We start from the raw sequence: 15,690 nt of genomic DNA on the forward strand, positions 1-15,690 counted from the left end.
AGGTAGTGTCCAAAGAAACTGATAAGAAATACTTGATTGATGCTGGTAAAAATTTACTATCTTAATATATATCATGGCAAATCATGTAGTAATCCTATTATAAAATAAATTATGTAAATTAATAATAGACAGTAGGAGATAAAACGTTTTTCAAAGTAGAGAAATATGAATCAAGAAAACTAACAGTATAATTATGTTGTTTTATGCAAAATAAAGAATTTTTTATAAGCAGATATGCTTAGATATACCAAATTAAGCTCAATATATCAAACTGAATAAAAATTTGATAGCAAAGCCATTTTTAATATGTTTCTTATTTGCTTATAGGTGTTACAGTGAAGTTGGTAGAGTAGGTGGCGCTCAAATTCTATCTATTGATGACCACTGTTTTAAAATGCATACAATTATGTATAATGGTACTGTTTTGCATGAAATTATGCATACACTAGGATTTTGGCACGAACATACCCGTCCAGATAGAGATCAATATATAAAAGTAAACTACGACAATGTCATGCAAGGTAAACGATTTTCCCCCTTATATAGATGTCATTCAGATACTTGATGTATAATAAGACATTTATCATTCATAGGAATTATTTTTTCCAAGCATATGTTTAAACCTTTAATTAATTAAAATCACACCTTTAACTCTGCTCGTTTAAATTTTGTTCTGTCGCAGTGTGGAAGATCTGAAGACATCTCAGAAGGGGCCATGTTCAGATGACATTTTATGCAAATTTTTTAATCGTAATCGACCAACCATTATACGCTGTCACTTTGCTTATAATTTCCTCCCTTGTAACTATATATTAACACAATTGATAAAAATGCCAGTGTTTAAGTTTTTTATTATTATCAAATTGCGATTTCTAATTTGAAAAATTAAAACAAAAACACCGAAACTTTCCTGCTTGGCAAGTAGAGGAATGTTTACGGTTCGATGCATAACATCTGATCGATGTCCGGAAAATATATGGTTAGAAAATCGGTATATATTCGAAAACATTTCATAGTTAACTGGACATTTTTTGATATCCCATGTCAAACCAAAAATATTGTAGGAAAAGATTTGATTGGAGTCATAAAGATCATTTGGACATGACCCCATTTTCTTGCACATCGCGACAAACAAGTCTGGCGGAGTGAAAGATTTGATTTAAATACTAGTAACATTGAATTCAGAGCAGAAATCTTCATGATCAGTAAATAAACAAGCAAAATTATAGACAAATTCTTTCCCTGTTAATTTTGTAACTGTTTTCCTCTTTCGAATGAAAACAGTGTCTTCCACAAAGAGTTGCAAGAAACGAAATTTTAATACCATACTATACCAAAGATTTATAATTGAGGATTGCTTGAACACATTAGTTCTGTTCATGTTATATAAATAGAAAAGAGAATCGAAACGGGGAATATGTCAAAGAGACAACAACCCGACCAAAGAGCAGAAAACAGCCAAAGTCCACCAATGGGTCTTAGGTACAGCGATAGAATCCCACATCCGGAGGCGGGATTCAACTTGCCCCTAAACAATAAGGTATACTAGTTCAGGGAAATGGACGCCACACTTAAACTCCGAAACATAAAAATTAACCAAAATTTAAAAAAAAAAAACACACAAGACTAACAAAGGCTAGAGGTTCTTGATACGATGAGGTTAACTATGATTTTGTGTGATATCAACCATCACTTAATACTTCTAGCCATGTGGAATAAACAAACACACAGCAATACGAATGGTAAAACTAGTTTAAAAGAAGTCTGAGTCCGATGTTGCTGCAATGTTTAATGTTAATTTTCTTTTTAAATCTGATATGTTAGGTTCTTCTTCTTCCGGCAATGAACAGTCTTCCTAGGGGAGTATAATCGTACCGTTGACTATTTACATACTCGATGCGAGGAAAACATTGTGGTAATGTTGTGCTCCATTATATTCTGGCTAAAACGACGTCACTTTATATCGACTTTGTACTTTGCTCTTTTCTCATTAAATATGAATCAGTTATGAGTTTCAGTTTTGATTTTGTAGCATTGATGTTACGCTACTGGTTCTGGAGTCGGAATTCTATTTGCCAGTCTGCTTCCCTCGGTCGTAATCCGTCCAGATCTTTTTGGAGCTCGTCAGTATCGTCTGTATTTTATATCTGATGGTTCAAGACACAATCATATGCAAATTTTTATGTTGACACGTACTTTGATAGATCATTGATGAACAGCAAAAACATGACTGGAAACAATGTACTTCCTTGCGATACCCGATACTGTACAGGTGCTGACTCAGATGAATGCCCTATAAGTAAGACACGTTGTTGCCTTCTTCCAAGACGTCTCTTAGCCAGGCCAGAGTTGTACCCCTTATACCATAATGGTGTATCTTGTATTGAAGCCTCCGTGTGGTTACTTATCAAAGCCCTTTGAAAAATCTAGTAGTAAAGCTCCATATGTCCATTATTGTCGACATTCCTTGTAAGGTTCTAGATGGTAAGTATGAACTGGAACTCACAAGATCGTGAATCCGTGTTTGGCATCATTCAGTATCGAATATTTCTCTATGTGCTTCATGATGTTACTGTAGATAATGTATTCTAGGATTTTACACACGATGGCGGTGAGTGGGATAGGCCTATAATTTAATGCTCGACTTCTGTCTCCTTTTTCAAGATGGGAGCATTGTCATTTTTTGCAGTCGGGTGGTAATGTACCTTGATCTAATGAGGTTGGGGGAAAATGTTGTAAATATGCTGGAAATACCTGTAGCAACTGTTCTGAGCAGTCTTGTTGTTATCTCATCTGGTCCAGACGCTTTGTGGATGTTAAGGTTTAACAAAAGTTTAGAAATTCCATTTGCTGTAAAATATGTTCTCCATTGATTGAAATGGTAACCGTTGTGTTTTCATACCTTTAATGTTGGTTTTGTCTTCATTGCTGTCGAAAGCAGAAGTACACTGATTGTTAAAGAAATTAGCTTTGGAAGTGTTGTCCGCGTAAGTAAGGCCATCTTTGGTTGAGATTAGGTCAAACGTTGCATTTCCTCTTGTTTTGGAAAGTGACAATCATTTACCATTTCAAAAAACCTATTGTTGACTAAATTTGGGTTTTGTTTGCCGCTGACTGATGCGTTGTTCCAATCTTTATCGGGCATATTGATATCAACTTCTATCCACTGAGGCCACTAAACTACAGGCTCCCGACTTGGGACATGCACATACAGAATGTGGCGGGGTTAAACATGTTCGAATGCAACAACCCTCCCCCTTACCAGGGACAGTGTTGTGACATTACAACATAAGAACAAACTATAAAATATATAAAAATAGTATGTTAATACTTATTTTCATGTTTGTTTTTTATTAAACGAGTTTAACAGAACGTTTTCTAGCGAAATTTTTTTACCAATGGTGTACCTGCGAGGAACATGCCAACCATTTAAGAGTTCCACTTGTAAATGTTTGCATGGGGATGTTTTTTACGCATGTCTTCTTTACAGTATGCATGAAATCATCGGATAATCTCAGATAATCAACGTTGTGTTAATTTTTTCGAGTATAGCATAGATGTACAACTAGACAAAAATATTTGTGTTCGGATTCATTGAAAAAAAATCATCCTGCAGACAAAGGTTAGATTGTTAACTTTTCATCATATCAAACTTTAAGGAAATTTGGAATGCTAGGAGAATCCACAGTTTTGATTGGTCTTCTATTCCCTGTTAGTAAATTCTTCCAACCATCTCTCATTTAACTGCTCCTCAACAAAAAAAACTGAAACGCAACATTGAATCCTTAAATGATCAATTTCGAAAAAAAAAAAATTTAACGTCTCTTTTTAATTTGTATGTTATCAACATATGTTATTTAATATAAAAATATATATTAAGATAAATTATTTTCTTTTAGGTCACTATTATGACTACAACAAGATGGACCCAACTGAAACTGGTCAGAATGACAAGAAGTATGATTATTATTCAATAATGCATTATTCTACAAGAACTTTCGCAAAGGACAGACAAAAACCCACATTTGAACCAACACAACATGTAAAAATGCCTGATATTGGGCAAAGAAAATACCTCTCTGATATAGATATCAAAGGCATTCGCCAGTTATACCAATGTGGTATGTATGTAGAAAAAATAATGCTTTCAATTAACAGTAACAAATAAAAATTATTGTGTATACAGTTATAATGAGAATGAATTGCAACTTGTAGACCAAAGCAGAAAAACAGATATTGATTTGATTTACCTATCAACATGTAGGTAATTTTTCCTTATTGGGACCTGACCTTAATGAATCCAAAACAAGGAATACGTTTCATAAGATGAACAATAATTCCAATCTACAAGTGTTCACCTTTCTGAAATAGAATTTTCTTCAGATAAGACTCTGTTAAGCGCTGTGTGACATCAAATACAACTTTTGAACCCTCGAACCAAAACGTTTAGGTAGCCGAATATAACAGAGCGGGAAACCGACGTATTACATACAAATGGAGAGTAAAACAATCGCATGAACTACAAACAGAATGAGGCCAGAAAAGCCAACAAGGTGAGAATCCCCTTCACGAATAAACCAACTGTCACAAGATCATGTTCAGCAGACAAAACCAAGAATATAGTAAGATAAAAGTCAGATAGACCATGGTGTGTATGCGATATGAAAAGTTTTTAAAAATAAAACCAGTAAGTTGAAAAAAATACGTCCCACTACTATCAACAAATACTTAACTGCCATTCAAGAAATTTCAGTCGTACATCCTATTCACCTTGCAAGAGTAGGATTTGAAGTAAGAGTTTTTCCAAATAAATAAAATCGCGATAATTAAAATCAGTTTTGATTATCATAAAGCGAAACGAACAAAATGCAAAATGTTCTTACAAAAAGGCGAGATAAAGCAAAAAATACGAATAAAAATTTCCGGACTAAATGAAATTTATTTTTTGAAGCTGAAGTGGGAACAAGTACATATTACTGGAATAGTGACATTGCTATTGACGACATTGTCATTGCAACATGTGGTCAGATAAAAGATTATGACGGTTGGTTAAATAGACAATCAAAAACCACGAATACTGTTGCAAGGTTCGCATGATTAGTGGTGGAGCTGTTAAATCGGTACAGAGCTTTATATCGACTAATTTATTGTTTTGTCTCTTGTTACATGAAATTTTATGTTGTTTTAAAAATATATGATATTGTTTTGTGACTCTTACCTTTCGAAAATGAAATTGTAACCAGATCGGGATAATACATCACTGTGTAACAATAGGCATTACTAATCTACTCATCGTCCCACTATTATCAACAAATACTTAACTGCCATTCAAGAAATTTCAGTCGTACATCCTATTCACCTTGCAAGAGTAGGATTTGAAGTAAGAGTTTTTCCAAATAAATAAAATCGCGATAATTAAAATCAGTTTTGATTATCATAAAGCGAAACGAACAAAATGCAAAATTTTCTTACAAAAAGGCAAGATAAAGCAAAAGATACGAATAAAAATTTCCGGACTAAATGAAATTTATTTTTTGTCCGGATCCGGACAAAGCAGAGGCAGACAAAAAACGCTGTATCAATAGCGTAAACTGAGGTAAGTAAACAATCTACACATGCGCATTGCACTGCATAAATCTAATTCAAAATGAAGTGTACCATAAGTTTGCTGCAAGTAATAAAGTTACGTTATAACAGTTGCATGAAGGTAAATGTTGTCAGGTGTATGGCAACAGTTCAGTCTCATATTGGACTGAATATTGTACAGCATGTACAGATAACGAGCTTTTAGCAACATTTGGGAATTTGAAAATATGGAGTGTAATCTCATGAAAAATGCGAATAACAAAATATATGTAAAGAAAAACATTATGCCAGTTAATAGAATTTTGTCTTTTTTTACTTTCCTTAAACACGCAATAAAAGCTTAGAATGTGTATTCGTTTTTTTTTTAATACAGGCACTCCGAAAGTATGTGGCAAGCCAGTCTTACACATCTATAGTAACCCAGTAGTAAAAATCGGAAATTTCCCTTTAACGGGTTCAAAAGTACGATACTCCTGCAAGTATCATTACACACTGGTAGGACCATTAGAAAGATTCTGTAGGAATGATGCAAAATGGTCAGGTGATGATCCATACTGCTTGGGTAAGTAACCATCATTTATACAAGTTGCCATTGTCAACGTTTTAAATTCGACAAATCCTCAAATTTCAACTGTATAGATTACCCTATCTGTATTTGGCAAAACCTCTCGGAATTTGGATCCTTAATGCTAAAACTTAGTACTTGATTTGGCCTTTTTAATTTTTCAAAGTTGATTCGATCGTCACTTGTGGGTTTTTTGTAGACGAAAGGGGCGCGTTTGGAGCAACAAAAATTAAGCCTGGTATCTGTGACGAGTTTATTAAAGAGGTTACTTACTGTCTAGTTTTGATGGACAAAAGCTAGTTTTTGGTTATACTTTTTTGTCATATTTAGTGTATAAGCTCTGGATTTTCAAATATTTTGGCCCTGAGCATCACTGAAGAGACATTTTTTGTCGAAATACGCATCTGGTGCATAAAAATTGGTACCGTTACTGTTTTTAATATAACTTTATAAAGTTTAGTACATGTTTACAACTTTTTTACAAAGGATCCAGTGCCGTAACAAGATATTGTAATTTTGATGAAAGTAATTGCAAGTGGGGTCCAGACACAGTAAATAATGGATACGGAGAATGGATACGACACACAGGATCAACAGATACAGATCAAACAGGGCCCGTCTTTGACCATACACGGGAAACATCAGACGGTATGTTTTGTTATCTGCACAGAATATTTCAATATTTTACATATAATAATTGACAAATAACACACAACACTTCAATACTTTTAAAAAATTTTCTTGAGATATATATTTAAAAACAAAGAACCTCCCTTTTAAGACAAATATTTTCAGAAGATAATTTTGTGCATTTCAGGTTACTATATGTATGTTGAAAGTTCTAAGAGCAGAGGGAAAAAATTCAGAATGAGACTTTTTGATGTTCCGGTTGGAGTCTGTATGTCGTAAGTCATTGTTAACAGTTCAAAATAAAGGGCTGATGAGAACAATTCAGCAATTGAGTCATAAAAACAATGCAAGGCCGCATGATCACCATATTCAAATTTAAACTGGTTGGCTTGGGGTGGGTGGGGGGGTACTACTTACAGAGCAATAGCTATTTCCTTTATTTACAAGATTTCATAATAGTGGAATAGGTAATATCAAAATAAATTGACAATTTTGGATGAGATTTGTAAGACATGATAAGAATCGTAAAGTATGCTCGTTTAGTGAAGTACTATTTTCTAAAAATCATAATGGTAGGCCAGTCATTTTCTGGTTTTGAAAGAACAAAAATAGCAAACCTTAATTGTAGTTTGTGAAAAGGGTTCTAAACTTCATGAAAATCAAACAGTGGTTTAACAAACAGAAATATAAATATATTTTGGTTTAATTTTTAAAATACGCCCCATCAAATCATGTTTCTACGAGACTCGTGTATAATATATCTTTGTAACCCAGATCTGCAACAAGGAGGACTACACGGAAAGTGATATAATTTCTGAATATGATCATAACTTCTGGTTTTTTGTTTTGTTTTGTTTTGTTTTGTTTTGTTTTTTTTGTTTTTGTTTTTTTTTTTTTTTTTTTTTTGTTTGTTTTTTTTTGGGGGGGGGGGGGGAAGAAGAGGGGGGGGGGGGGGTCCTAGCATATTTTCCCCATATACTTTTTTATTCGTTAGGATATGTATAGAACAATTTAAAAACATTACTATGATGTTCGTTCGTGCAGAAATAGAGATGCTTACTTTAAGAAAATGTTTATAACACAATCAAAATTTAGTTTTATTTGTAAAGATCACCACTTGTTAACATGTAATGAGAAGCAATGTTGCATTATGTGTATAAAGATTAATCTTTGTTTTGCTGATATAATCTGTACACGTCAGTTATATTATAAGGCTACCAAAATTTGGATTAAGAAATAAACGATTCATTCCTTGAAAAATTAATGTACATGACCTAATGCAAGAAGAACAAAAATTGATAGAAATATTTTTTTTTCCAGAAAAGTAAAAACGCTTAAAATTAATAATACGATATTGATAAGTTTTGTGCGCGAAATGTTTTTACAGTAATCTTTCAGAATGAGTTCAGTGAGTTCCTTTTATACTTTACCATGTACTTTTAAGTTATAACACAATAAATAAGAGAAAGCGGCATAAAAGTAAATGTGTTGTACTTGATTTATTTCAGATTTTATATACATAAATATGGTAAAGGCATAGTGCCAGGTTCACTTAGGGTTTTTGCTGCACAAAATAGAGGTACACGGGAGAAAAAGGTATGGCAAGATGATGGGATAAATTCAACAAAATGGACTCGACAACTAATTTTAACAGGAATAATTGGGCCATACGGAATAAGAGCAAAGGTAAATATATAAGCTACTGTTTTTACTCGATGTTCAAAGGAAGGATAAATATCGGTATAAATAACTGACAACAAGATCTAAATAGAAATTAATTATTGAATGCTGATTTAATTGTCGTAGAGTCCTCAATGCTCTTCAATTCGTACTTTATTTGACCTTTTGAACTTTTTGATTCGAGCGTCACTGACGAGTCTTTTGTAGATAAAACGCGTGTCTGGTGTACGAAATTTTAATTCTGGTTTCTATGATGAGTTTATATAGAACACATTTGAGACTCCAGTTATGCTTTTCAGAGAGAACAAAAATACAAACGTTTCATGCTTAAAGATCTGTTGGTGAGGCTTTACTATTGTTGTTTATAGCTAATATTTGTTTGAAACGGATGAATCTTCTCAACTTTAATTAGAAAAAGATAACGATACAGTTGTAAGGAAAATTATGTTCAATCAAGTCAGTATCTATGTTAGTTATATAACATAGCTAGTGTGAACCTACTTTACTGAGGATCGTAATGGGGGATACCTTCATGACGAATAACGGTAAAAAAATCTTGCCAAATGATGTTAACGGTAATTTTTGGTGCATGACGATAAAATGTACATTTTCTTTATTACGATAAAAAAAAAATCGACTGATTTTGACGAATCACGTTAAATCATTTCCAAAATTAACGGTAATGGTTAATTTTTGGAAACCTCTGACGAATCACGATAAGGATACTTTGACGATCACGATAAAATTTTAACCAATTTGACGATAACAGTATCCGAAAATGACCGTTTGACGCCTGGCGGTAAAGGGCATTCCTACTCTCTTTACTCGTGTTCAGGTCTACGGATTACATAAGCTGTGCATTTATAACTAAAATAAACCTATTTGATTGGTCAATAACTACATGCATATCTTAACACACATTCAAAACACATCGACTCACAAGTGCTATACTCTATACAAAAAAGATTTCATTAGAAATATTTTTTTTTTGTATAATTGGGTTAAAATTCATATTACATTAACATGTTCTCGTCCCGATTAATTTTCCGCTGGACGTTGAACAGCCATCCATCAACGTCATTTAGGAAAAAGATAATTCGGTTTTAAAGTAGACATACTTTTTTGGAGGTTGTTGTTGTATATTCCAGTTATAAATTATGTGATTGTGCTATAACATATATTTAAAACTCCGTCAGGTAAAGTTGGTCCCAGTTTATTTTGGCTGTTCTGTTTATGTCCTTTTGATAATTATTTTATCCATCACTTTATATTGTTTGGCTCTCAAACGTTTGATCACAAGTTTACCAGAAGAAGGTTTTTGGACACACTGAAATCATGTTATTTCCACCTCATGAATATCTTTTTTTTTTATCTTACAGATGGATATAATATTTGAAGCTGAAGTGGGAACAAGTACATATTACTGGGATAGTGACATTGCTATTGACGACATTGTCATTGCAACATGTGGTCAGATAAAAGATTATGACGGTTGGTTAAATAGACAATCAAAAACCACGAATACTGTTGCAAGGTTCGCATGATTAGTGGTGGAGCTGTTAAATCGGTACAGAGCTTTATATCGACTTATTTATTGTTTTGTCTCTTGTTACATGAAATTTTATGTTGTTTTAAAAATATATGATATTGTTTTGTGACTCTTACCTTTCGAAAATGAAATTGTAACCAGATCGGGATAATACATCACTGTGTAACAATAGGCATTACTAATCTACTCATCTATATCGACAATACAAAATATTAGGGGGTATGAGGGGCAAATGAGAATCAAACACTTATTCTTTAAACCGAAAGAGAAATAGAGACCTTCAATGACATACGACTGTTTGTATAACATCGCGCTCTTAATCACCCCACACCAATATTGACAAATGTTGAATGAATTTTATTCCAGAAACATGTGTCGTGCAAAATAAATTTGGAATAAAAAGTTAACATTATATATATCGACTATAGAGGCAGTGGCAGATTCAGGGGGTATAGAGGGTATACGCCTCCATTTATATTTTTCAGTTTTGTTATTACACCCTCCCCACTACCCCCCCCCCCCCCCCCCCCGCATTAAAAAAAGAGCGCACACACGGAAATGTCTCGCCTGCTTAACTTATGATTGAATTCATGTTGAAAGTCTGTTATATGAAGGTTTTACTACAAGTATCGTATAAACTTAACATTATCAATGCTCCATGAAAATGAAGTCACGGTCAGATGAACCATGCCAGACAGACACGTACACTTTACAATCAAGCCATAAACCAAATATAGTGGTCCTATCGCCTACGGTACCTGAGAAACAGATCAAATCACGCAATCTTAACATTGACCTATGGACAATGAAAATGAGGTCAAAGTAATATGAACCCTGCCAGACAGACATGTACACGGTTACCTTACAATCATTCCATACACCAAATATAGTTGACCTATTGCTCAAAGTAACAGATAAACTGACATCACCACAAAAAACTATCATTGACCAATGAACCATGAAAATGAGGTCAAGGTCATATGAATCCTGCCAGACATGTACACCTTGCAACTATTTTATACACCAATTATACTTGACCTATTGCTTATATTATCTGAGAAAAAGACCAAATCACAAAAACTAAACTGTCCAATGGGACCAAGAAATAAGATAGTCAGATGAAACCTGCCAGTCAGACGTGTAGTCCTTGCAATCATCCCATACACCAAGTATAGTGGCCCCGTTCTTTTAGTATCTAAGAAATAGGCCAAACCACAAGAACTAAAAATTGTCCAATGAACCACGACATTTAGGTCAAAGTAAGGTAGAAGATGCCAGTTTGAATAGTACACCTGACAATCATTCCATACAACAAATATAGTTGACCTACTGCTTAAGGTATCTTAGGTAAAGACTTGACCACGTAATTTTTTTTACCTTGGTCACTGATCCACAAAATGAGGTCGAGGTCAGGTGAACCCTTCATAAAGGACATGTTGACCTAGCAAGGAACCGATATACCAAATATAGTAATCCTATTACTCATAATAAGTGAGTATTACACTTTTTAGTAAAAATGTAATTTTTTTTCAAGCAAAAAAATCTCTCGGTACCATGAAAACGAGGTCAATGACAATGGACATAAGACGAACGGAAACTTCGTCACATAAGGTATCTGCGTACAATGTATGAAGCATCTAATATGTCTTCTATATTCTGAAATATAAAGCCTTATACAAATAGTTTACGCCGTCACCGCCGCAGGATTGTAATCCCTATTTGGCATTCCAAAAACCTGGATCCGCCTATGAGAGATCTGCTATCAATTTAAAATTTCCTGACGTTAAGACAGATAATAAACCTTCGTTACATTTTTTCCCCTCCTTCCTTTTAATCATGTGTTGGCAATAATCATAGATGTTCTTGGGAACTATACGAAAGGAACAAATACAAAAAAAGTCAGCAAAAATGCAAGTTTTGAATTAACAAATCGAATTTGTCATCGGCGTCGGTATTTGATTCGTCTTTTATCACTTTGCGAACAAAAGTTTTAGCATTGTGATATATAATGGTCAGAGATGTATTATTAATACATAATTAAAACATTTGAATAAATAAAATCATTGTAACTAATTTGTATAAGACCAATATTATTTAAAATACAAAAATTGCTATGTTTCCGTGGAAAACAGAGATTGGATATAATTCATTGCTTAACAAGAATTTACAGGTCCAAAATATTTGTTATGTCAAAGGGTTAAATAAGCCTACACTCCTGACCAGTCTATAGTAGGATTTCAGACGATTAAAAAAGATGCGCATCGAAAACGAAAGTGTGCAAATCATTTGAACAGTCATGTAAATGAAGATCATTTTACTCGTTACAACCGGTAACATTTGTAAATGCACTGTTAATCTGAAATGCATATGACGGACAATAATACGAGTATACGACCTGAATAGTAGTTTCAATTTTAATCAAGTATTCAATGTACCTATCCTTTTGATACCCACCAGTATTAATCTCTTAATTAAGGTCATGAACATCCGATATTTCTTTCAGATACCACAAAAAGGACAACAAACATATTAAATTAAGGCAACAATCGTTTACCGATGGTCAAATCTCATAAATCGATTAACCTGATTAATAAAACAAATCAAGTTACAAATAGAACAAGAGTGCACACGCTGAAATGTCTCGCCTGCTTTACTACCATTGATTTTATGTTGATAGCCCTAATAAAAAAGTTTTACTACAAGTATCATATTAACTTTACATGATCCAAGAAAATGAGGTCAAGGTCAAATAAAACCTGCCAGACTGACATGTACATCGTAAAATATTTCCACACACCAAATATAGTTTATCTATTGCATATAGTATTAGAAAAAAAGACCAAAACACAAAAACTTAACTTGAACCACTGAACCATGAAAATGAGGTCAAGGTCAGATCACACCTGCCAGTTGGACATGTACACCTTACAATCATTCCATACACCAAATATAGTAGGCCTATTGCTTACAGTACCTGATATATGGACTTGACCACGAAAACTTAACCTTGTTCACTGATCGGACACCATGAAATGAGGTCGAGGTCAGATGAAAACTGTCTGACAGGCATAAGGACCTTACAAGGTACGCACATACTAAATACAGTTATCCTATTCCTCATAATGAGAGAGAAAATAACATTACAAACATTCTTAACTTTTTTTCGAGTAGTCAATGGACCATGAAAATGAGGTCAAGGACAATGGACATATGACAGACGGAAACTTCATAACATTAGGCATTTATATAAAAAGTATGAAGCATCCAAATCTTCCACCTTCTAAAATATAAAGCTTTTAAGTAGTTTGTTAACGCCGCAGCCGCCGCCGGATCACTATCCCTATGTCGAGCTTTCTGCGACAGAAGTCGCAGGCTCTACAAAAATCATCCACGAGGCAATTAGCTTTGCATATAATATACATATGTGCACAGAAAGGATAAACAGTTATATAATGGCAATGTTGGTATTGCTCACTATAATCAAAACAAGTTGAGGAAAAGAGAACGGGATAGGGTGGGACATATGGATTATATCCGTGGTCATCTACGACATAGATATTCCGTAAAAGTCAAGCAAGTCATTGTTGTGTACGGAAGGCTTGCTCAAGGATGTTACCTTCTTTTAAAGTCAGAACCATTGGTTTAGCATCCTATTAAGTAACCCTCGTTGAAACTGTCTGTTTTAAAGACCTTTCGGGATTCTCTGGTTTTGAAAGCTGAAACTTCATTGGCTGATGTAATAATTACCAGAACAAAAAGTAAATCGGAGTGTTTTCAGATCCTTGTAAGCAAAACTTGGATACATGATCGGTATTTAAATCAGATTGTCGAGAAACGTGCGGTCTTTAACATCGTATGTACTCAGATTTATATAGCATGTATAGATCACGTGCGTTTCCTGACGCTGAATTATTGTGACATAGACAATGAAGTAACGATGCATGTATAATATCGTTGCAACATGATAACTGAAATTTGGATGATGTCTAGCATTTGTTTTTTGCTTACACTATAATCAATGCTATGTCTTTGATTGTGTATTAAATGTTAAGGAACCTGCACTATATCAAAGAACCACTTTCTCCAAGGCCGTGGCGTAATGGAGGCAAATGACTCACCTTTGAAACGACAATCAGACTTGAGAAACATCTATCGTCTGCAAAATTTGGTATTCTAAATCATTATTATGCGAGGTTCAAACAATACATCATTGTCATTTATCACAGTGCTTTTCTATTCGACAGCAACAATTGGAGTTTTACCCACACCGGTCACCGGTAAACATAGTGTTTCGAATACCGTTCGTGTTGAAAACAAAACATGACTTGCTAAAGAGGAACCATTGAAGGATGATGGTGATGGATGGCTGCTTAACGTCCAGCGCATTAATATGCATATTCAGGACGAGAACATATTAATGAATTATAAATATTAATCCTGCTTTGTACTAAATCGACACGCTGAGCCGGATTTTTAACGTGGTAGTTCACAAGGTAACAGTCCGCAGGAAGACATGTCACCTTACTCGGAAACATTATTCTGACTCCGAGCCGACCAGTCTTTGCTCTTACTCCTTTATGTCTCGTGATAAGCGGAGAAGCAGCAAATACCAATTTTAATGTCTTTGGTTTGACCCGGCCGGGGTTGAACCCACGACTTCCCGCACTCGAGGTGAACACGCTACCACGAGACCATCGAGGCGGTACCATTGAAGGAAAAATTGGAAGACTCTTCCATTAGACAAATTGCTCTCATCAAAAAGGTGTGCATTACGTGAACTGATTAGCTGTTTTAAAAAAGTTAAGATACATTGAACGAATTTGTTGTGTGAAATGAAGACATTTACGGCAGTTTGAAAGTTATTTTTAAAAAGATTTGTCACAAGTGAAAAAGATAGTACCCATTCAAGTTGTAGGAAGTCTTCAAGAAACAATAAATCTTGCTGACAAAGACATTTGTACAAAGTTTTTATTGTATTAAAACTGCTTCTTTATCTGTCGTTGACCTACTTTCTTGTGAGAAATTATCATCTTATTATGTTTAGGGAACAGAATACCTAGGAACGAACTGCAAATGCTGGTGATAGACTTTGTGAACTTGATTTGCTCCAATGTCTACAGAAATTAGTATGAAATTGACAGGAAAATGGGCATTTGAAATGTGATAGTTCAGCTACCGTAGAATCAGGAGGTTTTGGATGCTTAACTTATGATTGAATTCATGTTGAAAGTCTGTAATATGAAGGTTTTACTACAAGTATCGTATAAACTTAACATTATCAATGCTCCATGAAAATGAAGTCACGGTCAGATGAACCATGCCAGACAGACACGTACACTTTACAATCAAGCCATAAACCAAATATAGTGGTCCTATCGCCTACGGTACCTGAGAAACAGATCAAATCACGCAATTTTAACATTGACCTATGGACAATGGAAATGAGGTCAAAGTAATATGAACCCTGCCAGACAGACATGTACACGGTTACCTTACAATCATTCCATACACCAAATATAGTTGACCTATTGCTCAAAGTAACAGATAAACTGACATAACCACAAAAAACTATCATTGACCAATGAACCATGAAAATGAGGTCAAGGTCATATGAATCCTGCCAGACATGTACACCTTGCAACTATTTTATACACCAATTATACTTGACCTATTGCTTATA

At 34.3% G+C, this 15,690-nt stretch overlaps 1 protein-coding gene across 1 annotated transcript; it reads left to right on the forward strand.

Annotated features, from left to right (window-relative positions):
- Positions 1-349: 349 nt before the first annotated feature.
- LOC127708227 (uncharacterized) lies at positions 350-10,042 on the forward strand. The gene is made up of 7 exons (XM_052213070.1): positions 350-521; positions 3,900-4,121; positions 5,960-6,148; positions 6,638-6,799; positions 6,969-7,056; positions 8,290-8,467; positions 9,841-10,042. The coding sequence occupies exons 1-7, from the start codon at positions 395-397 to the stop codon at positions 10,003-10,005; spliced, it is 1,131 nt and encodes a 376-aa protein (XP_052069030.1). The 5' UTR covers positions 350-394; the 3' UTR covers positions 10,006-10,042.
- The last annotated feature ends 5,648 nt before the right edge of the window (positions 10,043-15,690 follow it).

This window comes from Mytilus californianus, unplaced genomic scaffold (genome assembly GCF_021869535.1).
Source record: "Mytilus californianus isolate M0D057914Y unplaced genomic scaffold, xbMytCali1.0.p SCAF_7, whole genome shotgun sequence".
In the NCBI taxonomy this organism is placed as follows: Eukaryota; Metazoa; Mollusca; class Bivalvia; order Mytilida; family Mytilidae; genus Mytilus; species Mytilus californianus.